The sequence below is a fragment of the Corvus moneduloides genome, chromosome 19 (assembly GCF_009650955.1).
Source record: "Corvus moneduloides isolate bCorMon1 chromosome 19, bCorMon1.pri, whole genome shotgun sequence".
NCBI lineage: Eukaryota > Metazoa > Chordata > Aves > Passeriformes > Corvidae > Corvus > Corvus moneduloides.
This window is the reverse complement of record NC_045494.1, coordinates 4727352-4751350: the sequence shown is the minus strand read 5'-3', so window position 1 is coordinate 4751350 and position 23999 is coordinate 4727352. Positions and strand designations below refer to the sequence as shown.

The 23999-nt window shown below is 40.9% G+C and overlaps 2 protein-coding genes across 4 annotated transcripts; one reads left to right on the top strand and one right to left on the bottom strand.

Moving 5' to 3' along the window:
- Positions 1-324: 324 nt before the first annotated feature.
- Positions 325-7475, bottom strand: C19H17orf67 (chromosome 19 C17orf67 homolog). Its single transcript, XM_032128790.1, has 4 exons — positions 5725-7475; positions 4934-5034; positions 1814-1953; positions 325-830 (listed from the first exon to the last, which is right to left on the bottom strand). The coding sequence occupies exons 1-3, from the start codon at positions 5777-5779 to the stop codon at positions 1837-1839; spliced, it is 273 nt and encodes a 90-aa protein (XP_031984681.1). The 5' UTR covers positions 5780-7475; the 3' UTR covers positions 325-830; positions 1814-1836.
- A 201-nt stretch (positions 7476-7676) lies between these two features.
- Positions 7677-23322, top strand: DGKE (diacylglycerol kinase epsilon). Of its 3 annotated transcripts, none has more exons than XR_004243797.1 (11): positions 7677-8366; positions 10319-10478; positions 10964-11083; positions 11994-12137; positions 13890-14047; positions 14257-14389; positions 14539-14652; positions 15149-15220; positions 15753-15876; positions 16768-16879; positions 17174-23322. XR_004243797.1 is itself a non-coding variant. In XM_032128788.1 (11 exons), the coding sequence occupies exons 1-11, from the start codon at positions 7921-7923 to the stop codon at positions 17327-17329; spliced, it is 1743 nt and encodes a 580-aa protein (XP_031984679.1). In that variant the 5' UTR covers positions 7679-7920; the 3' UTR covers positions 17330-23322. The 3 variants fall into 3 exon arrangements, 2 of the variants coding, with proteins under 2 accessions (XP_031984679.1, XP_031984680.1); XM_032128788.1 differs by having other exon boundaries at positions 7679-8366; positions 15749-15876; XM_032128789.1 differs by having other exon boundaries at positions 7681-8366; positions 14338-14389; positions 15749-15876.
- The last annotated feature ends 677 nt before the right edge of the window (positions 23323-23999 follow it).

Below are 23999 nucleotides of genomic sequence, written 5' to 3'. Positions count from 1 at the left end.
TTTTTTATGTTGTTTTGCAGGTATCGTGTGTTTCCCATCTGACTGTACAAGATATTCTTTTCCAAGGCGTAAGTTATAAAGGCACACAGGCAGGAAAGGGTTGGCTGGATTCATGTGCCCCTCCTGGCAGAATGACAAGGGAAAGGCATAGTTGTGCAGAGAAACTACACAATTATTAGTCTGCACCATAGTGCTTCCCAGCTCTGGTCCTAGAAATTTCTCTGGTGTATCCTTAGTACTTCACAAAACTGAGCCTCATTTCCAGTTAGTTTTGTCAGCATATAGAATGGGAGAGTAAGGGAACAAAATCATCTGCAAATGGAATTGAGTCAAGCTTTTATTATGAAACAATACATGAACTATTCATCAGGCAGTAAGACATAGTGTTACATAAATGTTATGTCTTCATGCAATATTGCTATTTAACCTAGAAAACTGTAATTAAGGATTCCTCCAAAGCACAGAAATCTGGCCTTCTCTTCATGTTGGTATTCTGGAATTTTCTGTTGACCTCTCCCTCCAAGTTCCTTTTGCTTCAGACAGTCTAAAGCTGTGCTGTTAAAAGGATACTCTAGGACTAATCAGTTGCCCATACCCAGAAACTGTGGAAACCCTCAGTTCAGTTATTCATGCATGCAATCATTACTGGTAGAAAATACATGGTGGTCTATAATATATCAAGCCACCTAGAGTTGGAAGTTCTGCTGTATCATGAAGATTGCACTGTACTGCAAAGAGGTTCTGCTCTACAATGAGCATGTAGCCAATGCAGGAGTAATCTTGTCCTCCTTAAAATAATCGTGTATAAATCCATGTACCCATGTGGAGATCTGCAGAAAAAAACCCAAAATATCAAAATCCATGCTGACATTGGCCACACTAATAATATCTTAAGGGCTTCAAATCATTTAAGCAATGGCTTAAATTCTTCACAGTGGCCTGGGAGCAGCTATTGGGAAGAATTCCTGTAGCTAAGTGAGCCAGCTCTCAACTGTGTCTCAGCTGGAAGATTTTTTTGAAAATTGCCAACTCACCATGTAAGGCTGAGGTTTGGGAATTTTATGTTTTTGTTTTTAAATGAGTTTCAGACCTTTGGCTTATTGTAGATTAACAGAGCCCCACTGAAGTCTACCACAATGTCTCAATTTTCAAAGGTATTCAGAGATGTACAAATAGATAAAAGAATTTTAAGCAGATAAACTTTCTATCTTTTGAAACAGATCAGCCCTGACGGATACCATCTCTGTATTCTGCTGCTTAAAAGCTTTTGAAAATATGGAGCTAAATCTGCAACTTTTATATTAAAAAAGTTAACTGGGAGTGATATAGCTTTGCTATTATGGTGATGAGTCAAACTTAGTTGACAAATTTCATGTCTATTTAAAAAACCTCCTTGCAGGTCAGACTGCCTCCTGAATATCTCCAGGATGACAACTGAGTTTAATCCTGCCCTAGTCCCACTGGGAGCTAAGTGAACAAGTACAAGACTTAAACAGAAGAGTTGGGAAAAGAGCACAGTCAGACAGGAAAGAAACAGGAGCAATCTGAAGCCATATTAATAAGAATCTTGCACAGTCACCAGCTTACACCCACATAGCAGAGAAATGCATAACCACGGTTTCATTAACATGAACAGAACAGAGTGACAGAGTTGATGCCTGGGACACTTCTGTTCCCTACCCCTGCTCAGCTGCCCAACCTTTCAGCACAAGGTGCTTCCCCCAGCCTTGGTTATTCCCTTCTCTCCCAGTATGTGGCTCTGCTTTTTATTATGGAGAAAATAATATGCACTGTAGAAGAAATATATATATACCAGTTGCAGGGTAGGCAAACCCATTAGATTGGATGCACTAGATCCCTGTTGCAGTGTGGGAGACAATGAGGATTCAACCAGTGTTCAAGGAATTGTTCTTCTGATCTCTGCTCCAAGCGCTGGAGGTAAAGCATATACTCCTATTTAAAGAAAAGAAAAAGTAATTTAATTGTGTGTCACTCAATTCTAATGTCAGGCCAGGGGGCCAGGATAACTTTACAGCTGATAAAAGAGCCATGAATTTATCCCTTAAAACAGTCAAATATAGTGAAATGGTGTTGCTAGTCAGCTTGCCCCAGCCTGGCAATATTTAATGAATGACATAATCTCTAGATTAGTAAAGGTGTTGAGCAAGAATTATACAACAATATTCATAAATTAGGAATTCTGGATACACATTTCTTATTTGCATTCAACACAGAAGTCTCTGTTGGGCCTGGGGGTACAAAGGATTCTCACAAATAGGTCTGTTATAGCCCCTTTTGAAAATTGGTTCCTGCTGCTTAAAGAATATTAACCCCTTGCAGGATCATGTGGTAGGACTCTGAAGGGTTCTAGTAGGTAGCACACATCAGTGCTGACTGGTGATAAATAAAATAATGTGAATTTTAGAGAGAGAGGTTTTGGTCTCAGCAACAAATTACCAAAGTAAAGTGGGCTGTGTAACAAAAACTTGACCTCCATCAGGGACAAAATTTACTTTTAAAAAGTCCCAGTCCCAGTCGGCTCATAAGCTTTGTGAACACCAGATACATTTATTCAAAATAATCCCCCATTGCTTTGCACAGTGGGCACTGTTGGAATGGAAGCTGTAGCCTAAACCCTTTGCACTGGCCAAATATTCCTGCAGTCACCCAGCTCCCTGCTCTTTGTGCCGACCAGAGGGTGGGGACACTGGGTGCCAGCAGGCAGCATCAGGATCCTGCCTTTCCTGGGCTTTCTCTCCTCACAGAGAGACTTCGCTCAAATCTCTGGGGAGAGACTGCATCAGGAACTGGCGAGGAACAGAACTATGTGACTGAGAAGATGCCATATCATCAAAAGCAGGATCTCAGTCAAAGATTAAAACATGCTGATAACATAAATTACATTTTGTTAATAATCAAAGGGTGCTGATCTTGCTGTCTGTAACTGAACAGGTTTTTGATGCAAACAGCACTGTGGAAGTCAAAGAGAGTCACAAAGAATTGCAAATTACATTCCCCAGCTCAGCATGATTTGGCCCAGTACAAACAGCTTTTGCTTAAAATAGATGAACAGAGGTGGGTTCATCTCAGCATTCATTTCATTTTGCTACAAAGCATCCATACAAAATCAGTTTTTCTCCCTGAGTCCATGTGCACAAGCTGTGCTCAGGGATGCAGCAGCCATGCACCTTCATTCACATGGAAAATCTCCACTTTCCACATGGCAGCAGGTGTTGGTTTTTGTATCAGAAGATGTTTCCTTTTCCACTGAAAACCTTGACATTTAGGGAGCAAAACAAATAACTCTTATGTCTGGGTTTTCTTACAGAGGGTCAGCTTTGCTGTCTAGATAAAAAATAAAAGAAAATAAATAAAAGAATTGGAATTTCTGAACAAGTGTTTGCTCCTAATAGAAGTAGGATGGAAAGTGGTAAGGACAGAGCAGCAGAGTCAGAAATCCAATATTTCTTTAGCCCTGAATCCCCCCTCTCCCCACACAGAGTCATAGAATTCATAAGGATCACCAAGTCCAACTCCCTGCTCCTCCACAGGACCCCCTAAAACTAAACCATAGACTAAATGTTGCATACATGCATGTAACTTCTTGCCATGCAGGAATTACCTCAATCCAACTGTTCTGCTACTTCATTTATTCTGTATTCAATATTTGATATATTTACCTTATAACCTTCATCGTGGTGGTATATTAAGCATAAGCACAGATGGGAGCTGTATTCCTGCTAATTTGCAAAAACTACAAGGCTCATTTAACAGCTTAGAAACCAACCCAGTCCTGAGTGTTGAGGGCAGCAGTGCAGCCTTCTGATTTTTGGCTCTCTTGTGCACTTTTCAGTGTACAAGGTTGTCAACAAGCACGGAGCAATATCCTCGTGACAGCTTTGGTTTGTTGTGGTGTCCCCTTTGACAAACAGTGTGTTCACCCAGTGTTGGGCAGGTGGATTCTTTTTGGCTGGTGTACATTACCCACTGGAAAGGGAAAACCAGGAACTGTTTCTACAATCCTGCAAGGCACATAGTGCTCTTCATGTCTTAATGGAGTCCAGAAGTGTTCAGCACCTTGCTAAACTGAGCCCCTTGTGCTCATCACATGCACAATCCCTTATGTGCTCCTAGCTTCTGTGGGCTTTGCCTCTTCAGAACCATGTCATTTTAGCTCAGTTTATTTACTTTGGAAAGAAATAGGCAGTAGTTTTAAAATACCTTAAGTACCCTTGAGAAGTGCAGGATTACGTGTTAGGTCTTGTCAAAGCAAGGAAAACAGAAGGCTCTTTAATTCTTTTACTGTTGTTGTAATAGGGTTCAGAAAGAAATAAATGTAGATACTGCATGCAAACCCAAAGCTACTGCATTAAGCCAGCAACTTATTCGGTTTTTTTTTTTAGTTTTTAGTAGCTCTTATAGTATCATAAAAAAGCATCCTATCTGTAGCATCCATAAGTAAGTCAATGAAAGTACATGATTTTTAAAAGCTAGTTGAGAACTACCTCAGTCTCCACACTGACACCTCCATCTCCTCTCTACCTGCAGTGCAGAATGTACTGTAAGCAGAAGACATTCCCTGTTACTTAGTTTTTCAGGAACAAGCTGATGAAATCCTCATCACTATAAATGAAAAGCCACTTTCTTCTCAATAATTTGATCAGTATTTTTAAACCATGATAAATAATCTCATTCTGCAAGTGAACATTTCCTGAGCAATACTCAGCACTTACAGAATGCTCTTAACTGTTAACTGAAAGAATTTAAAGGGGTTTTTTAATATTTCGTGGAAGAACTCAGCTGCTTTAAAGGGTGTTATTCATAACATATTGCCTGGAAGCAATAGAAATTTAATATTAAGCACAAATGTTTAGGGGGACTTGGTGTTGGGGGTTTTAGTTAATGTAATTTAATAGTAAATGTCATAAATCACCCTCATTGGCTCATCAGGGAAACCAGCTTTTCTTGGTCTGTCTTCACGACGAGTCCTCAGAATCTGTTTGGCATCTTTTTCAGACAAAATTGGTGAAGTGTCTAAAGAAAGAACAGCAGAAATTAGTTCTGAAATTATCAAAAAGTCAGTATTTTATCTATCAGTTGTGAAATGAAATGTCTCCAAACCTGATTTTTTTTTCTATATATGAAGTGTTCTCTCATTACAGCCCCTTCCCAGGGGATATTGCATTCCAAGAGATAGAAGTGGAATTTTAAACCATTTTTATACTTGTGTTTTCTCTTGTTCTACAAGTATGAAGCAAAGCCCACATATTCATGTTACTATAAAATGAGCAAATATAACAGCATCATCAAACCACTGGTATTAGTTGCTCTTCCAACTCTTCGTTCTTTTCTGTGTTGCTTTATAGGATTTTTTTCAAAGTAACGAGTTAGATACACTGCAAAGAAGGATGGCATTGAACATTTCACTTGCAGGAGCTTGGTAAAATAATATCAAAATAGTAAGCAAGTAAAACTAAACTTTTGGGATTTACAACAAATGACTACAGTGTGGTAATGTAGAGAGTTAAATATCAAATACAACAGCATGATTGTTAAAAATCAAATCATGAAAAGCCTGCAATATAAAAATAGTTGAGTGTTAAAAATTAAATATATTAAAATATATGAATAATGAATACTAAAATAGGAGGTTGACAAACTAATACTACTTATATGCTCTGCAGCTCTACACACATATGCAGGTTTGTTGATATAAACTCCTACCTGTAACAGCGGTCATCAGGACTAAAAAGGAAACAAACACAAGAAACTTCTTCATTTTGATTCTGCTTTCTCTCAGTCTGTTCCAAAATGAGCAACCCTGACCAAGGCATTCGCCTATTTGAAGGAGCTACGTCAGTCACAAATGTTTATTTATGATTTAATTTGCGTGATAGTATGATTCTGAAGACATCTGGTCTGAAGGTTTGAATTAGTCTATTATCTGCTCAGACATTTCTCAGCATAACTCTGTTCCTGGGGGAAAGAAAATAGAAGGCCTTTTTTCCACCTCAGGCTTCAGAGCTACACTGGGTATTTTAAACTTGTGAAAATAAAGCCTATCCTCTTATATTTAGCATGGCAAGCAAAGGTTCTTGGTGCCAAAGGTAAACTATTGTTTTTTAAAAGAAACAAGTATTGTTAATCTCAGAGGCAGCTGCAAAGGGGCCCCTTTTTCAAAGATTGTCTCTAACTTTGCTCCAGCAGAGAAGTACTTACTAATGGGGTTTAACTCTAGCAAAGCCAAATTATGACTGCTGAGAAACACAGCAGAGTTTTCTATCAAATTAATAGAACCACACAAATGAAAACCCACATAATTCTTCTCCTTTCAGGACAAGTTAGTAGGAAACAGGATTATAAATGGCCTTACTAGTAAGCATAGGTTAAGTAAGGATGCAGGTTAGCAGATGCCACTGCAAACAGGTAGTTTTGGCCTTGAGAAATGTGACTGTCCAGAGCTTTTCTGGGCAGTGCCAGGCTGGACACGTGGTACCAGTATCATCAATTTGTAGGGTATGAAATGCATCCCTTCAACTATAACATATTAAATAGGTGGTCAGAGTTCATCGTTGGCTCTTACATGAGGGAAGTGAGGAATTTCCTTGGAAACCTGAGTGTTGCCCAGCTGTGGAGTATGAGCATTTTTCAGTGGTTTTTTGAGATACCAGACCCTAGAATCCAATCAATTTTGTATATGCTGTATAGATTTACATCATTGCTCACAATACTGTTTTGAAAGTGCAAAAACCTGTAGGTTCTAATGGCAGCCACTATTTTTAGAACTGCTCTAGGGGAAACAGTTGAACATGTAACAACAGAATGAAATTATGAGGGGAAAACATTTATGGTTGGGCAATAAAGCACAACCATGGGGAGGACAAATAGAGGCACAAAGGCACAACTCAGGGAGGACCTAAGCGCTCTCTACAACCACATGAAATGTTATGGGGAGGTGGGGATCGGGCTCTTCTGCTGTGCCTCCAGAGGACCAGGGGAAATGGTCTTAAGCTGAGACAGGGGCGATTCAAATTAAAGATTTTCCCTGTTGGTGTGGTCAGGCTTTAGAAAGGGCTGCCCAGAGAGGTGGTGGAAGTCACCACTCCAGGAGCTGTTCAAGAGGCGTCTGGACCTGGTGCTGGGTCATGCGGTTCAGTGGTTACAGTGGCAGTGCCTGGTGCACGATCGGACTGGGTGATCTTAAAGGCCTCTTCCAACTTTGATGACTCCATGATTCTAGGACAGAACGAAATTATGGGGAAAAGCATTTATGGTTGGGCAATAAAGGCACAAACACAGCGGTCACTCGGCACTCAGCCAGCGCGGCCTTCGCCTCGGGTCCGGGCCCGGCGGAGGCGGAGCGGAGCAGCTCCGCCACGCACTGTCGCGGCTGCTGAGCGCCGCTGGCGACATCCCCGCTGTCGCGACAGACAGGGGGCGAGGGGCGGGCGGCGCCCGTCTCTTGGCAACGGCCCTGGGTCGCTTCCGCTTCCGCCGCCCCGCGCATCCTGCGGCGCCGCTCCGAGCCCGCCGTGTGCTCCGGCACCGACGGCAGTTCCCGGGCGGGCCAAGGGCCGGAGCTCGGTGTCCGGCCCGCCCCGTGTGCCCCGCGAAGGGGCCCGGGGCAGCGGCGAGGGGCAGCCGGGGCCGTGCGGCCGCGCCCTCCCGGCGCCGGGGGCAGGGGGCGGGAGGAGCCCGGGGGCGGCCGGTGCTGCGCAAGGCCCGGGCGGGCGGCGGAGGAGCCCTGGCTGGAACGCTGCCGTCGGCCCGATGTGGCGCAGGTCGGTGCCAAGCCCGGAGGAGGGATTAGAAGATGGTTCATGAAGCTGCGCGTTGGCGCCCTGAGCGAAGGGGCCGTTCCGGGGCTCGCCCCGCTGCCTGCCCGAGAGGTGCGAGGGGTTAAGCGGGGGAGGCGCGGGGATGGAGGGCTCGGGCGATGCCTCCCGAGCCGTGGCCGACTGGCGCCTGGCCGTGTGGACCCTGTGCTCCGTGCTCCTGCCCGTGCTCATCACGGCGTGGTGCAGCTTCCAGCGGTCCCGGCGGCAGCTGCTGATACGGGACATCTTCCGCAAGAGCAAACACGACTGGCACTACACGGACCTCTTCGGGCAGCCCTCGTACTGCTGCGTGTGCGCCCAGCACATCCTCCGCGGCGCCTTCTGCGGCTGCTGCGGGCTGCGCGTCAGCGAGCGCTGCCTCAAGAAGGCGGACCAGCGCTTCCTCTGCAAGGAGATCATGATGAGGGGCACCGGGGGAGGCCCCAGCTCCATGCCACACCACTGGATCAGGGGCAATGTCCCTCTCTGCAGCTGCTGCATGGTCTGCAAACAACAGTGTGGCACACAGCCCAAGCTCTGCGACTACAGGTACTGCAGGGGCGTCTGACTGCATGGGAGAACGTACAGAGCTGTCTCAGTGTTGTGTTTTCCACAGGGTTGTTGGGAGACCACGCCCCAAAGGAGATACTGCAGTAGTCAGATAATACTGTTAAAAAAACATAACTTCAAAGAACCTAAAATGGATGCTTGTGAGTCATAGATTAGGAGTGATTGCATCTCACGTCCACTCGTTCTCTTAATTGTATTACTCCAGCATGATGTGCAGGCTGCTATATAATTACATGCAATAGATTCTCAGTGTCCAAGGGAGTTTGTATTTTAGGGGATGACATTAAGAAGCTTCTAATACATTTGTCAGTTGTACAGTGGATAGCCTGAGCAATTTGTCTGGCACAGCTCACAGTTCAGAGAACCAAAGTGTGCATCTCAAAATTGGCATCTACTCAGTGTAAATAGAACAAACAATGTGCTGTAGAGGTTTCAAGTTAATTTTTAAGAATGCTCAAAAAAGCTAAAGAGAAGTTTTATAAGCTACTGCGGTATATTGTTAAAGTTTGTGATAAGAGTGTTCTGAAAATACGAGGAACTATTAAATAGACTTGCACTGTCAATAGTAAAGCTACTTGCAAAGTTGCGGTGCCAAAATGCAGTAATAGGTGCCCCTGTGTGTTACTTCAGCTTACTCAAAGGATGTCTTTTCAGCCTATATTCTGCCAGCTTTTGCTTTGCTTCTATGTGATACTGTCAAACTGCTTGGTAAGTAAGCAGAATTACAGAGTAAAAGAGCACATTAACAGAAACAAAACCTTGAGAGTTTGTAGGAGAGGAGGGGAGGGCAGGAATTTGAAGGCAAAGGGGAAAGGAAAGAAGAAGAAGAAAGGAGAGTCACAGTATAGGGCAAGTGTCATTGCTGCTCTAGTTGTGTGTTGGATTAGTCAGGAGGACTACAAAAATAGCTTTCCCAGCTGCTTAAATCAAGGCTTTGGATGGAGCAAATGAGGATTAACATTCTGCAGAGGCTGGAAGTGGATATTGCAGTATTTCCTCTTGTTCTAGGCTGTTTTCCAGGACAGCTTTTAGAATAGGTCATAAATCAAAGCAGTTTTGCATAACTAAATCAAATCAGCCTTGTACAGTTCTGTGTAACTTTTAGGTTTCAGGTTTAAAGGGGTATTATCAATATTAAGGACTGTATTAATTCATTACTAGTAACACTTTATTGAATTGAGTTCCAGTGTTTTGTCTGTGCTCTTTAAGGATGGGCAGGAGTTCAGGTTCTTTTATAGGCTTTCCGTGAAACTGTTAATATTGCAAACAGGAGCATATTTATAGCACCTATTTTTTTTTCATTAAAAAGAACCGAATTAATTCAAAACTGTTGGATTTTTTTCCCAGCAGAATTCAAATGCTTTCCTAGACCTGCAAGCATATGACCAATTTATGTAATTTTCTATGGTATCCAGGGAATGCATGGTTTTCCCTGTAATGTGTTTAAAATATTACTTATAATGGTGCATGTATGTCACTGTTGTACGGGGGATGGCGAGAATAACAACATAAGTTCAAGTCCAGGAAGAAATGGAATTATTTAATAAATTTGTTTGTATAACTTGGTTCGCTTGAATGGCATGAGGCCATTGGTCCTTTGACCATCCACCTCTCAGAATGATTGGTTAAGACCCTACAACACCCATTTCAAAATATTTTCTCCAGTGTACCATAACAACACTGCATAACAAGCTTGCACCTGTGAGATTAAGTCTTGGTTTACAAAACCCTCAAACTGCTTTCAGCTAGCCTGCGTGAGAAAGGCAGTACTTTCACAGGATGCTGGCAGAAAGCTGGAGAATTTCTCTGCTTTAAACTTTCCAGCATCCACAGATGTAAACATAAGTATTTTGACAAAAGTCTAAAATAAATGAGCAAAGTCAGTGTGCCTGTTTGAAGATTGTTTTCATGTTTTTTGGTCTTTTTTCCAGGTGTGTGTGGTGTCAATACACTGTGCATGATGAATGCATGGTGGATTGTTTGAGGACTGAGGACTGTACATTTGGAGAATTCAAAGACCTAATTATTCCACCCTACTATTTGTCTATAATCAACCAGATGCGTAAAGAGAAAAGAACCAGTTATGAAAAGGTAATGGCCTGCTGCTTCTTGGGTTTAGAATATCCCAAAAAGACAACCAAATAAACCCACAGACAGACCTTGAAATTTGAATTCAATACATTGTCACATTAGCAACTGTCAGGTAAATGACAGTTTAAGATCTGTTATGTACTTGCCGTGTTAATTCAGAGGTGTTTGTCATTTTACTAACATGGTTGTTGAAGCATAAGCAGACATGGATTTTTTATTCCAAAATAATGAGATCTGTCTACCTTGCTTGAATGTTTTGTGATTTTTCTACTACTGTGTTCATAACATTGTAGTACTTGTTGTCCAAGGCACTGCAGAATCTTCAGCCTTGGTGTGTCAGAAGTATTTGTTTGTGTTTTGGCTACTTCAGACTAACTGGAAACTTCCTAATTTCAGCACTTGCAGGGGATGGGGTCTGGAGCAAGGCTGTAAACATTTTCAGATGTGCAGTGTTTGTGTGACTGACTGTTTTTTACCTTTTGCAGGTGGTCCCTTACTGCAGGAAACACTGGATGCCAGTAATTGTGCTGGCTAATACTCGCAGTGGAAACAACATGGGTGAAACTTTACTAGGAGAATTTAAAATGCTGCTGAACCCCGTTCAGGTATTTACAGTGTAAAGCCACTGTAATAAAACCAAGGTTTGGATCAGAATAGACATCACTTTGCTTACACAATGGCAGTAGGATCTTGTGGAAGATCAGTAAAGGAAACAAATTCATGCAGTTTGTTCTTTTAGAAAGGCACAGCTTCACAGAGAGAACCAAAAAGTGCAGAGGCTTCTCCCAGCCCCAGGTTTGTTAGGATTCTAATACCAGTCCATTTTTTTTGCTTACAGTAATACATGCAGTAATTCAGTTAATGAGAAGTCTCTGACTTTTGAAACAGTGTACACTTTTTGGAAAATGAACCATTTAAATCTTTCTAGGAAACCTATATTTGTTTAAATCCTCACTTTATTTGTGGAAATGTCAGCCTTGACAGTTTCACCCTGTGTAGTTGCTTTGCCCTTAAAATCCACTGGGATGTCTCAGGATGTTGACGTAAGGCAGGCAGTTGTTCCTTGGATTTCCTGGCTTCACCTTAATACTTTTCCTTTGAAGTTCAAAACCCAGCTATAAAATACAGCCTAAGAAAAATCACTGTGTTTAAATGCATCCCAATAAGGCTTTAAAGAATAAACCTCTTTGTGTGCCGAGTATTTTAAAATTACTTTTATCTGAAGTCTTTCATCTTTACAGAATTCATCATCATGCTTCTAGATACAGACTTTTCCAAGGGCTCTGTCAACTCGGTTTATCAACGCCATTTAATCCTAGGAAGGCAGCTGGAGCTCTGTTGTGAATTTGGGAAATAAATCCTGCTCATAAAAGTCAAGACAGCTCATTTACTAATGTGATACTGCAAATGGAGAATCTTTGTTTTGTGTTAATTTCTTGAAGTTTTTTATCTGTGAGGCAAATGCTGAGTCATGTTCTGTGAACTTACAGAATTCCTTATTTTCCTTTTTTCTAGGTTTTTGATCTCAGCAAAATTGCACCTGCTAAAGCACTCCAGCTCTGCACTTTGCTGCCTTGCAACGCTGTCAGGGTTCTGGTCTGTGGTGGGGATGGCACAGTGGGCTGGGTCCTGGATGCAATTGATGAAATGAAGATAAAGGTATTGTGTTTTAAATTAAAAGGTGAAATGAGTTTTGAAGCTGCTGAAGTTCTACCCTTCAGCTCTTACCTGCATTTATTGCCTTCATCTTCCTGAATAGGCTTATAAAGGAATATTTGCATAATTGCTTATTCATATTGGGGAGGGGTGTGGTAAGTGCATGTTACGACTCCTTGTAGTTCAGGAAAAATACGAACACTTTAGATTTTAAATTATATTGATAATAGTTCTTCTCTGCAAAACAAGAAGAGAACAAGCTGCAGGATATTTTCTGCATTGTTATTTCCTCTTTGAACGGGTTTATTTTGTCATAACTGGCATTGCTAATATTGGCTAATGTGCTCTGACTGCTCACTTCTCCCAGCACTCTCAATCTTTTATAATAACCTCATAATTTTGCCAGCTATACTGGTTATGTTGCCAGTGCATGAATGAGTGCAGTCATTTGCTTCTGCTCTTTGTCGTATGTTCTGAAGAGTCTGTCTGTCTGCAGCCTTGCCTATTAACTGCAAGTAGAGGAGAAAAAAATAAGCTGTGTTTACTATTGATTTGAAATGGAAGATACTCTCGTTTATAGGGTGCTACTAAGAACTCCTGAGAAAATTAGGAATGGAGAACAATTACAAGGCTTTAGTGCTTTACCTAATAAACTTTTTCTCTAGTGCTGAAGGGAAGAAAGTTTTATGTCAAAGGTGTTTGGTTTTTTTACTGCAGCTTTCTTGTTAATACATAAAGTGTTGTAGCTGAAGGCCATTATTACAACTTCATGCATGGTCAAACAGCCTCTTTGAGAATTATTGTGTGCTGATAAAGTAGAAATAAAGTAACTATACAGGTTAATGAACATGACTATATGGTTATGTGGTCTTGGGCACTTGATATATTGTCCATCAAAGCCAATATAGTTGGTGAAATCTAGGTTTTTCTTTGTTCTGTTCAAATTGAGTCATTTGCATTAGGTAAAATACCGTAGAGATTATCAGCAAAACCTTTTTCTTAGCAGCAGTAGGTTATTTGCTCCCTTCCTTTATCTTGACTCTCAAATACAGGTTACCTGGCTGATAACCCTTCTGGAAAAAATAGTAACCAAAGTGCCAATTTACTGGAAGTGCTTTTCATAGCTGAATTTCAAAGGCCATAGTACAGCTGAAATAATTGTTCACCCTTCTGTGGTGAGGAGAGCCAAGCCCTTTGCTAAGCTGGCTGTTCTGAACATGTGCTGTCACTCTGTGTTCTGCAGAGCTGATTATCACCTGCTCCATCTGTGGGTGACAGTCTGAAACCGAGACACTGACTTTGCTCCTTTGAGTATCTGTATTTCTATATGTGGTTGAACGCTCTTGTACTCTGTGCATCTGTTATTTCGACCTAACCTCACCTCAGTCTTGTAGGTTCATTTCGTGTCTTGTTTCAGTTCGCAGCCTTGTGTGTTACATCTTTCAGTGTTCATGTCACTTCCCAGATCCCAAGCATCATTCCTTGGAAGGAACACTCTGTTCAGTGTTCATAATGCGTTGTTCCCATATTGTGGTTGTATTCTCTTTCCTTTTCACAATGGTTTAACATTTCCTTCCTTTACATTATGCCTGGGTAAGTAGCTCAAAGTGCCACCTGCTCTGCCAGCCCCAGAGCTCTGCTCTGTGTATAACAGGCTGCTGGGAAGGTGAATTTATCTAATCTGAACATCTGGGGATGAAAGGGAGACAATGAGTGCTGAAGCAGGAGCTAATATGCAGTGGTTTTGTATCCTAGGGGCAAGAACGATATATTCCACAAGTTGCAATTTTACCTCTGGGAACAGGGAATGACCTGTCTAATACACTGGGCTGGGGTGCAGGTTATGCTGGAGAAGTCCCTATAGAGCAGATCTTACGAAATGTCATGGAGGCAGATGGAGTCAAACTAGACAGGTAAGGAACAGTGAAAAGATAAAATGTATAGAACCAAATGCTGCTGTAGCTGTACTGATAGTCCATTGCAGCAGTTTTTTTACATGAACACAAGTATTGCCAGAAGGAACTACAACATAACTGAGGTCTGAATTTAGTCTTTCAGTTGTTCTACAGGGCTAAACTCTTCCATAATATACCTAAATTTGAATATTTTGCCTTAATTCCAGTATAGATATGAGATTCCTAACTACAGCTTTGATACTGAGGACTGTCTGTCACAAGTCTATGTACCAACTGTTGTTTTTCAGATGGAAGGTTCAAGTAACAAACAAAGGATACTACAACTTAAGGAAACCAAAGGTATGGTTTGCAAGTATAAATATGAATTCTATTGAGTACCTGTATATTTATAATTTTTTTTGTTGTTATCAGCGTCCCATTAAACACTCTGAATTTTAAACCCTAATAATGATATTTAATAAGGCATAACTGGAAGTTCTGTCTTACAGGTATTCACAATGAACAACTACTTCTCTATAGGACCTGATGCTCTCATGGCTTTAAATTTCCATGCCCATCGTGAGAAAACTCCCTCTCTGTTTTCCAGCAGAATTATCAATAAGGTGTGTTTGGTAAAGTGACATTTCCTCCTTGGAGTTTTTGATTTGACTTCAGGCTATTTTTAGGTTCACATTCCTTTACCACTGCTTCCTTTCATGCCATTTTTAAGAGTTTGAGTTCATTTTTCTTAGGAAGGGGATTCCATGGGTAGAACATGTTTGCAGCCCACTTGACAAGTGTTTTGCCTTGCCTCTGCTTGCTTACAGAATTTGCTGTTTGCTCAGTTTTTGCTCAGAATTTCTCATTTGCTTTGAAACTTCATGGGTTAAGGCCATTGCTTATTTCCTTTTCAAGTGGAAATCTAGTTTCTTATGCAAGTTGTAGCTCATGTCCTGCGGAAGGTTTAGTTTAAGGATGTGCAAATATATCATGTATGAGTTTTTGATAAGGTTTGCACAGCCATAATTGTACATAAATATTTCAAATAGTCTTCCTATGTATTGTCTTTTTCTAACAATGTTTTCTTTTCTTCTTGTTTTGTTTGGGTTTTTTTGGTAGGCTGTTTATTTTTTTTATGGAACCAAAGACTGCTTAGTACAAGAATGTAAAGATCTTAACAAAAAGGTTGAGGTAAGTTTTTAAACTTGTTTATTCTCTGGGGAGACAGTGGAGTGCAAAAACTTACCTTGTGAAAGAAAAGGAGAGAAGCTTTGCATTTACACTATTTGCACTTAATGATATTTGTGTAAGGGTGGCTCTGGCCTTGGAGTTTTTTTGTGTTCCTTTTGCTGTCTGCAGCTTACTTCATGGAATTCATGTCTTTGGGCTTACTGAAAATTCCTAATTTTTTTTCTGACCTTGACTCAGTTCTGTGAGTGCAAGCACTGATATTCAGCTGTCATTTGCTGTAGCACCAGAGGTTTACATAAGTGAGAGTTCCTTTTTTCATTTCTCTACTAACAGAAATTTACTACTGCTCAGGCTATCTTGTGAAATCAGAAGGAATTTTTTAAAAAATATGGAATGGAAACACATTCTCTTTGTACAGGGCCAATTTTTCTGTAAGTGGAAGCCTATTGAATGCATAAAATGAATAATAAGTTCTATTGAAGTACAGAATTTGATCCACAGTAATTAACTTCTGCTTGTCTTTTAAAGCTAGAGTTGGATGGTGAGAGGATTGAGTTGCCCAATTTGGAAGGCATCATTGTGCTGAATATTGGATACTGGGGAGGTGGCTGCAGGCTCTGGGAAGGAATGGGGGATGAACCTTACCCCTTGGCGAGGTACAGAGGGCATTTTTTGCTTTCTTCTTTCCCTCCAGTAGGCTGTGCTTATGTAGCCAGGCTTATCTGCAGGTCAGAGGGGTTCCTTGGGACAGTAGGCTATCTCACATTTGTTTATTTTCCTTGAATTAGAGACTTGGAGTAAAGGCATCCTACACATCAGGGGGATTTTTAAGACTTTCTCAAAAGGTCTGGCATGACAGACAGCAGTAGCATTGGAGAGGCTATTAACAATAAAGGGAGACTTCAAAAAGTAGAAAATAGATCCATTTCAGAATCTAAAATACCACATCTCATTAGAGATTAAAATGGAAAGTAAAAACAAAACATGTCAAAAATTTTAACTCCCATGTTGGGAGCAACACGGAAGAGAAAAATAGTTGGGAACATTTATTATTCCCTCTTGTGACTTCATTCTTCAGAAGCCATATATATAAATATATTCATAGTTCTGTTCCAAGGCTTACAAATCCTGAATTTCTAAAAAATACTTGGGCAAGGTCCTTTACCCAAATCTAAAAAATTAAGGCATTAAGAGATTTTCCTTTGGATGAATATCTGTGTGAAAAGACAGAAAATTGTACAAGTTCATGGAAGAGAAATCCGCTGTGGGCCTTAAATGTGCACAATGAGCCTTGTAAAGTCATACATCCATCATTTCCAGAAGCCAGCTAGGGTATGCTGGCTGGTGTATGTTCCACAGTTGTGGGGTTTGATGGCTTTCTTTGCTGTTCAGTGTGATTTGTCCTCCAGCACAAATATATAAACATATTGATAGAAACAACACTGGTCTTTTCTCTGGGAATAGCAATAAAAGGACTATAATACTTGGGCAGATATGCTGGAGCTCATCAGCATCACTGAAAAGAGTCTCATTTTTTTATTTCATAGACATGATGATGGACTTCTAGAAGTTGTTGGTGTTCATGGTTCTTTCCACTGTGCCCAGATCCAGGTGAAACTGGCAAATCCTGTTCGCTTGGGGCAGGCACATACAGTGAGGGTAAGTGCTACTTAGGAACCTGTTCTAAATTTATTTTAATACACAATACCAAATCTCAAGCACTCAACTGCTTGAATCAGATCTTAAGTTGCAGTTTGCAGTTGAGCTGGATGTTTCTCTTACTTAGTAAAAATTATATATGTCATAATACACAGATGTCTGTTGCTGTGGTTGGTGGCCTATGAGTGCCACTCACAGTTTCTCCCTGGCCAGGCTGCAAATGTGTATTGCAGTTGCAAAAGGTGATTTCAGAGCCCCTGTGAACTGCTGTGATTGTGTTGTGTTTGGTATCAGCTGATCCTGAAGAGCTCCAAGATGCCGATGCAGGTGGACGGGGAGCCCTGGGCGCAGGGGCCCTGCACTGTCACCATCACTCACAAGACCCACGCACTGATGTTGTACCACTCGGGGGAGCAGACGGATGATGATGCCTCCAGCCTGTCAGAGTAACACCAAGGGAGGGAGCAGGTGGATAAAGAAGAGCTGGAGATTTTGTGGGATTTCACATGCAGCAGCGAGGAACTTCAGCTTGTTAAAACACCGATGTCTGATCTAGATTAAGGTTTATGCACTAAGGTTCATACTTGTGAATGAACTAGAGCTGAGGAAAAAGCCATGCTTTTGCACTCATGGAAACTTTCACAGCTGAATTACCACAACTGGTTTGCTTTTAGGTTGGTGGGGATGCCCTCCAGGCTTTCCAGCTGGAGTGCGTTCCTGTAATGGCTGAAAAGGGACAGATGCTGCAGCCCTTCCTTGCTGTGGAATCAGATCTTGTGCACATACACAGTACAATGTTTCAGAGAGATGTTTCATACTCTTGGAAAGGGGAGCAGCTGGGAGTTTGACCTGCTTCCACCTGCCCTCTTCCCCAGAACAGTTCCAGAACAGAAAACCATACCAAGCAGAATATGGGTTGATGTTCTGTCAGCAGCCTGCTCCTGGCTGCCATCTCTGTTTGCTAGCAAGAGCAGTAACTCTGTGCGCCCCTTTGTGCGGTGTGTTTCTGATAAGCTTCACTGGGAGAGTGGAGGATCTGGGAGCTCTGGGGAAGGTGCTCAGCAAGAAAATTGCTCTTGGACCAAAGGTTTCTGGAAATGTTCTTTAGGAGATGATCTTTTTCAGTGGCTTTGTAAGCCGGAGAGTACCCTGAGGTCTTGAGTTCCCAACATACAACTCAAAATAATTGTACCATGACTTGCACTGAATGATCCTGTGACTTGACTTTGCTTCAGTTCAGTCAGAAACTAATTCTAGTTTTTGTAAATAGCAGCATCACAGTTCTTAGGGAGGCTTTTTGGAGGAAAACTTGTACAAAGGAGCATCTTTTTTAGGTGTTATGGGGAAAGGGTTTTAAAGAAATAATAATGATTGGCAGATGCGGGGTATTTTTAAAAGACTTATTAAAGATCTTGGCTCATAATTACCTGAGAATGATCAGTAGTAAGTGTCAGTCTGTTAACTTTCAATTTTAAATGTGGAGGTTGAGAGCTAAGTTTGCAGAGGTGGTATTCATGTGTGTAATTTGATTGTGGAAAAAAAGCATGGAAGCATTTGTTTCTGACTGCCTCTTAGGGGGTCAAAGATACCTTGTTGGTACCCTCATTTCCCTTATGAATATAAAGTGGGGAAGAAGATTAGTGGTTGATCCTGGTAATAAAGGTTCAGAACACTTATAGCGGTACACTAGGACTGTCAGCTTGGCATATCTGAAGCTTCTCAGGTTAAAAGCTTCTCAGGTGAAAACATCTTCATGGTTAACAAAAGTAAAAGATCTGATTCCTGTTCTTTTTGTTGTAAGAATTCTAAGCCTGCAGCAGGTGATAGCTGAGTTGAGATTTAAAATGTCTCACTGAGTAAATTCAGTTTAGTTACTGAAGGTGCTCTTCCAAGTAGAAAGAGAATTTATCCTGTGTAAGCCAAGATAATAAGTTGAGAGCTTTGGTCTGAACTTTGAATGTTGCTGCTTTTGTCATGATTCCCCCAGGTTTTTTTTTTTTTTCCCTTATGCTGACTGAAAATGAGACCACTGGGTAAAGTCGGCTGTGTTTCTAGGTTTTTTAAAATCAAACTGTTTTTCAAAAACATGTGAAATAATGTTTGCATTAACAGTGAACGATCTATTTATATTTTAAAATAATTTATTGAAACTTGGCAAAGTCAGTATTTTTAAAACCTTCAATTGTAATCCTCTTTGGAAAGCATTTTTAACTTGATGGTATTCCTTGTAGAAAGTGTATGTACTAGAATTTCAATACTACTGATTCTCAGTGAATTTACAGCAGTCTGAAAATGTGATTAGAGTGTAATGAACTGTAAAGCAGAAGTCACTTGTAAATTCCATATTCATTAGCCTTATGCACCTCATTTTAATGATTTTATTGTATGTAAATATAGATGAAAAAAATAGTAAAATATATGTATGAAGTGTTTTAAATACCCTAAATATACTATGTTAGATGGATCCATTACCTCTTTTTTTAGTTATGAGCTTCATTTGTAATAGCTTCAAAAATCTTACAAGTTATTATTTTTTTAATAACTTGTAACCATCAGCATCCTAAAAATATTTAAGTTCTATGCTGTAGTTCTTATGTAACTGTTGTTTACAAACAAATGAGGAATCTCTGGAAAAGCAGGGTATGTGCTCTGAAAGGCAGTATTTGAAATGACACCACTGGCTACTTTAAACTATTCATAATGCAGTTCAAAGAGTTCTGTGAAGTTGAACAGATGATTATTCAAATTGGTTTATAGCCCAAGAACTTTGAACTGTTGAAAAACTTCACTCTTTTGACTCCTGAGATCTAGAAAAGAAATAATTGATGCCAAGGTTGGAAGTCTCCCTGTGTTACCACAGGTGAGGGATGAATAGGCTTCTCCACTTGTGCCCCAGTGGGGGCTGTTGTGCTCCCACTCACTGCAGTTTACCAGGACTCCAATCCAACAAGTGTGAAATCCCCTGGGAAAGGTAAATCCATCATTCCTGCTGGAGAAACAAGGTGAAAGTAGCATCTAATTGGGTGCTTGTTTGGGAGAACCCCTGATAAATGGCCTTGTTTTTGGAGGTGAAGAAGTTTGTCTCACCAATGGACTGTAAGTGATGGCAGCAAATGTGGCCATGGTGGCCATGGGGAAGCCTCTTGTGAAATTGTATGTATGGTTTAGAGAACGTTCTGTAAGGTTGGAGTGTCCATTGTGACTGTAGCTGTCATACGTGTAAGAAAAGATGTTGTAAAAAACATACATAGTTAGCCCTGGAATCTGTTGGGAAGCCTTGCTGTTTCAAACTGTTCCTTGATTTCAATGTATCCTCCTTTCTGGTGTGTTGCAAATTGGGTTAAAGCCTGTTTAGAATTACTTTGATGGTGCTGTTTCCAGTTTTAGCCCAAGTTTGGTGTCAGCAGTGGGCTCCCAAACTGTCTCGCAGCAGGAATGAACTTTGCTAGTTTGTAATAGCTGTAGCTGCCCAGTGCTGTGGTGTGCATTGTGGATGTAAACTGCTCCACACTTTTTAATTGTAGGTGCATAGAGCACCATTTCAAACAGCTACTCCATCCCAGGAGTACCTACTCCTTGTAGGTTGGAACCCTGGAAATCGCCACAGTATATTCTCTGTCTGGGAGAGGAGACTCTGCAGCTGGAGCTCCTGTCCTGCACTGAAGAATTTTCCCTTATCCTGTTAATCATTAACATTGGAAAAATAGAGAAAACGATATTTCAGAAAGTCAAATAACAAATTGTTTCTTCCGTCAGTCTTCATACATTATAGCTTTGTGTAAAATGTACAGAGTAAACAATAACACTGATTGTCAAGCAGTTACAAGTGAGTTCATAAAGTTTATTTTTAAGTTGTATTGCTGCATCCAGTAGCTTAACTGAAGTTTGGTCAGATTCTGATAACTTTCTTTACTGTAGGTTCTTGGTCCTGCGACAGGCAATACAAAAAGCATAAATCTGCATGGAGAGCCTTTCTGTGGGTCAGCTCCTTGCCTGGCTCACACTGCACTTGTTTACTCACATTGAGAGGATTTGATGGGTATTTTTATGTGCGCAGAACCTCCTGTCAAAGGCTTTGTCAGAAAAGAAATTTGGAATGGCTTCACACAGCTGTTCTTGGCTCAGTGACCCACCTGTTTGGCTTTTCCAGTCACCATCACCACCAGGACTTCAAAGGTCGTCCAACACCCCTGGCCTATATTGAAAGTAGAATCTTTGCTCTCGCTGCTGCTGGGGGGAACCTCCCTGTTCTCCACAGCTTCTGAGAACTGATCCTTGAAGGGTTTGGTTTCAGTCTGGCCAATTCCTTCTGGTTCTGTGTTACATTGCACTGAAGCTTTTACAGTGTGTGTTACTGTATCTCACTGGTTAAGTAAAAAAGCACTGCACCTTTAGCTGTGATGAGCACAATGGCATCAGGGTTAGAGTAGTTACTAGTTTTTACTTGGCAACAAATGCTTTTGGTAGAGCAGCACTGTAACCCAGTTAGTCTGTTGGGGAAGAGCAGGACACTTAAAAATCTGCATGTGTTCTAACTGAAAATCCTTTTAGGTCTGTATTTCATACTGACTACTAGCAGTTTTCTTCCTTTTGGAAAATAAATTAGATCTTCAGTTAGAATTAAATTAGGCTGTCTGCAGACTCAAAAATACTGGGATGTAACTGGTTCTGTTGAATATGAAACAATTTTAAATGCTGGTTTCTTCTGAGAAATGAGAGGTGCTTCTTGAACACAGAGATGAGGCAGCAGAGACCACTTCTTCCTGTAGTAATTACGTATAGAGATAGAGTTTACACATTCTTTATTTCACCAATGTTGAGGCCACAGTTCTGAAGCACAACATGATCACGATTTTGTTATCTAAGAGTGCTGAATACCCAATTCAGGCTTTGGGCATCTCAGGGAGATACTTCAAGCCACATGCCTTGACTAAACGTAGTTACGTTGTGCAGACTTACCTTAGCTGAGGACCTGGCCCTTAGCTCTTCAAAAGTATGAATGTACTCAAAATTGTACCTTTTAATACTGCCCTGTGTCCTGTGCTGTGTCCCCCTACTGCTGTACGTACTTAATTCTTTGCATTAATTTGCAACTTTTTTGTAGATTTCAGCATAAAAATAATTTTCTTTTTAAGATTATGTAGGAGTTCATATTATATGTGAGTTTATTGCATTCTGTACCTTCAAGGTTTACATCCCTCAAAAGCCATTTTGTCTGCTACAAACTGCTGTAATCCTTTGAATACCTCCAGCCATCTTCTCTTTCTAGAATTTTTGTAGTTAAAGAGAATGGATTTTTATTTTTGTAGCTTGTAACTTCAGTATGTCTAGTACTGGTTTAATAAGTAGTGATCAGAATACTGTAAAAATGTTGCTTTTAAGAGCTGTAACTTAAATTAGTAATAACTACTTAGATGAAAATGTCAGCATATTAACAGTTTAAAAAAAAAAGTTATTCTTTAGTTTCACATGCTGTGATGCTGCCACCTGGGATTTGTATTGAATGTGTTTGTCTATATGTTCTAAAGTGGCACTAAACAAGGAAAATATGAGCTTAAAGTGCAAAAAATAGGTCAAAAATATAATTTTTAACATTTTAGGTGGTTTTCAACTGAGAAAGTTGACATTGGGATTCAGTATTTTTTTATTTCCCGCCGAGCAGTAAGAAAGGAGTGATCAGTGGACTCTTGGCAGATCAGCTGTTTCCTTATGGTGTAATTTGAGATCTGTATTTAGTGCCCAAACATAAGCAGACACCATCTGCACCATTCCTGCCCCTCAGAGAAAAAACCCCAGAGCAAACCCCACAGCTCGCAGCTGTACATATGTGAGATCTTATGTGCAATGAAAGAACCAGTCAACATGATCTTAAACCTCCAAAATAAATGTTTAAATCTAAATTGGCTAATTTTTCCTTGACATCAAGTGATGAAAACCAAACTGGTTTTCCTTTGGTTTTGGAAAGAAGGCAGGCTGAAATGGGAGGGTAAGGAGGTAATCCTGTAAAAGTCTTTGTTACAAAAGATGAAAAGTCTGCTTTTATTTGCTGCAGAGGCACAGTGAGTGTGATTTCGTCTCATAAAAGTTTGTGATGGTTGGTGCATTAATTATGTGGGCACGATGTGTGATTCGGGTCAGGTTCTGCCTGAGAAACTGCAGCTTCAGTGGAGCCACAGACCTGCCCCGTTCTGTGGTTGCTCCACATTAACACAGGGAAACTGAAAACTTCAGTCGGTTGTACCATTGTGCATTGAGTGACTTACACTCCCAGAAGGCTCTATTGAGAAACATCTGCTCCATGTTCTTCATAAAAATTTGTAAATACAGATTTTTCACAGCACTGGTTCTGTTACTGTATTTCCTAATGCATCTGTTTGTTGTCTTCTTATTTGTACTGTATTTCTCTGTAGATTTAAGTGTGTGGATTAAAGTATTTCAACTCAGTTTTTCCTTCTCCTCATTATGCATTAAAAAAATGTGAGTCTTCAACTCTGCAACAGCCCCGGGATGAGGATGACTGCCTCGCTCTGGGGGGGCTGCAACCAGATGAGCTTAGGTATTTTGAGAACAAAGTTGTATTTTGTTGAACTCTGTGGCCATGCTTCTGCCCGAGATTCCTGCTGCAAAATCTTGGCATCTCAAACCTCAATACATGGGAAAAATTCTGGACAGCTTGATAATGTCATTTGGAGGTAAAACACTGATAACCTGGAAAGATCTCTTAGCAGCTGCTTGCCTGCTCCTGGTTCATCCTTCTCCACCCCGGGGAGGAGCTGAGTTTGTGTGGCTTTTCAATAGGTGTGGTTAAAATGGTTTGAACTCCCAGGCTTAAACAGTAATGTGAAATGTCCGTATTGTTCCCTCTCACCTCTGTTGCCACTGATCTGGGATCTTAAAACAGTTTTTGATGCTGCACGTGTTTGACTCGAAGAGGGGAAGAAGCCCTGCAAATGTCTTACCTGTTGCCTGAGACCGAAATATTATATTTTATGACTTAAGCATTTTCTTAAAGGACTTTTAAAGCTGTATTCCAAAAGCTGCAGAGAAGACTACCGAAACCTGAATGGGACCCTGACTGAGGCCTTATACTGCTCGCTGATGAAGATAAGATGAAGTAACA

What these genes read in the sequence shown, in the direction of transcription:
- C19H17orf67 (XM_032128790.1), bottom strand. Translation starts at nt 5,779, where the DNA reads ATGAAGAAGTTTCTTGTGTTTGTTTCCTTTTTAGTCCTGATGACCGCT. An exon ending in CCTGATGACCGCTGTTACAG is followed by an intron (nt 5,035 to 5,724) that starts GTAGGAGTTTAT and finishes TTCTTTCTTTAG; the next exon opens with ACACTTCACCAATTTTGTCT. An exon ending in TCCCTGATGAGCCAATGAGG is followed by an intron (nt 1,954 to 4,933) that starts GTGATTTATGAC and finishes TTCTTTAAATAG; the next exon opens with GAGTATATGCTTTACCTCCA.
- DGKE (XM_032128788.1), top strand. Translation starts at nt 7,921, where the DNA reads ATGGAGGGCTCGGGCGATGCCTCCCGAGCCGTGGCCGACTGGCGCCTG. An exon ending in AAAGAACCAGTTATGAAAAG is followed by an intron (nt 10,479 to 10,963) that starts GTAATGGCCTGC and finishes TACCTTTTGCAG; the next exon opens with GTGGTCCCTTACTGCAGGAA. An exon ending in GGCAGGCACATACAGTGAGG is followed by an intron (nt 16,880 to 17,173) that starts GTAAGTGCTACT and finishes GTTTGGTATCAG; the next exon opens with CTGATCCTGAAGAGCTCCAA.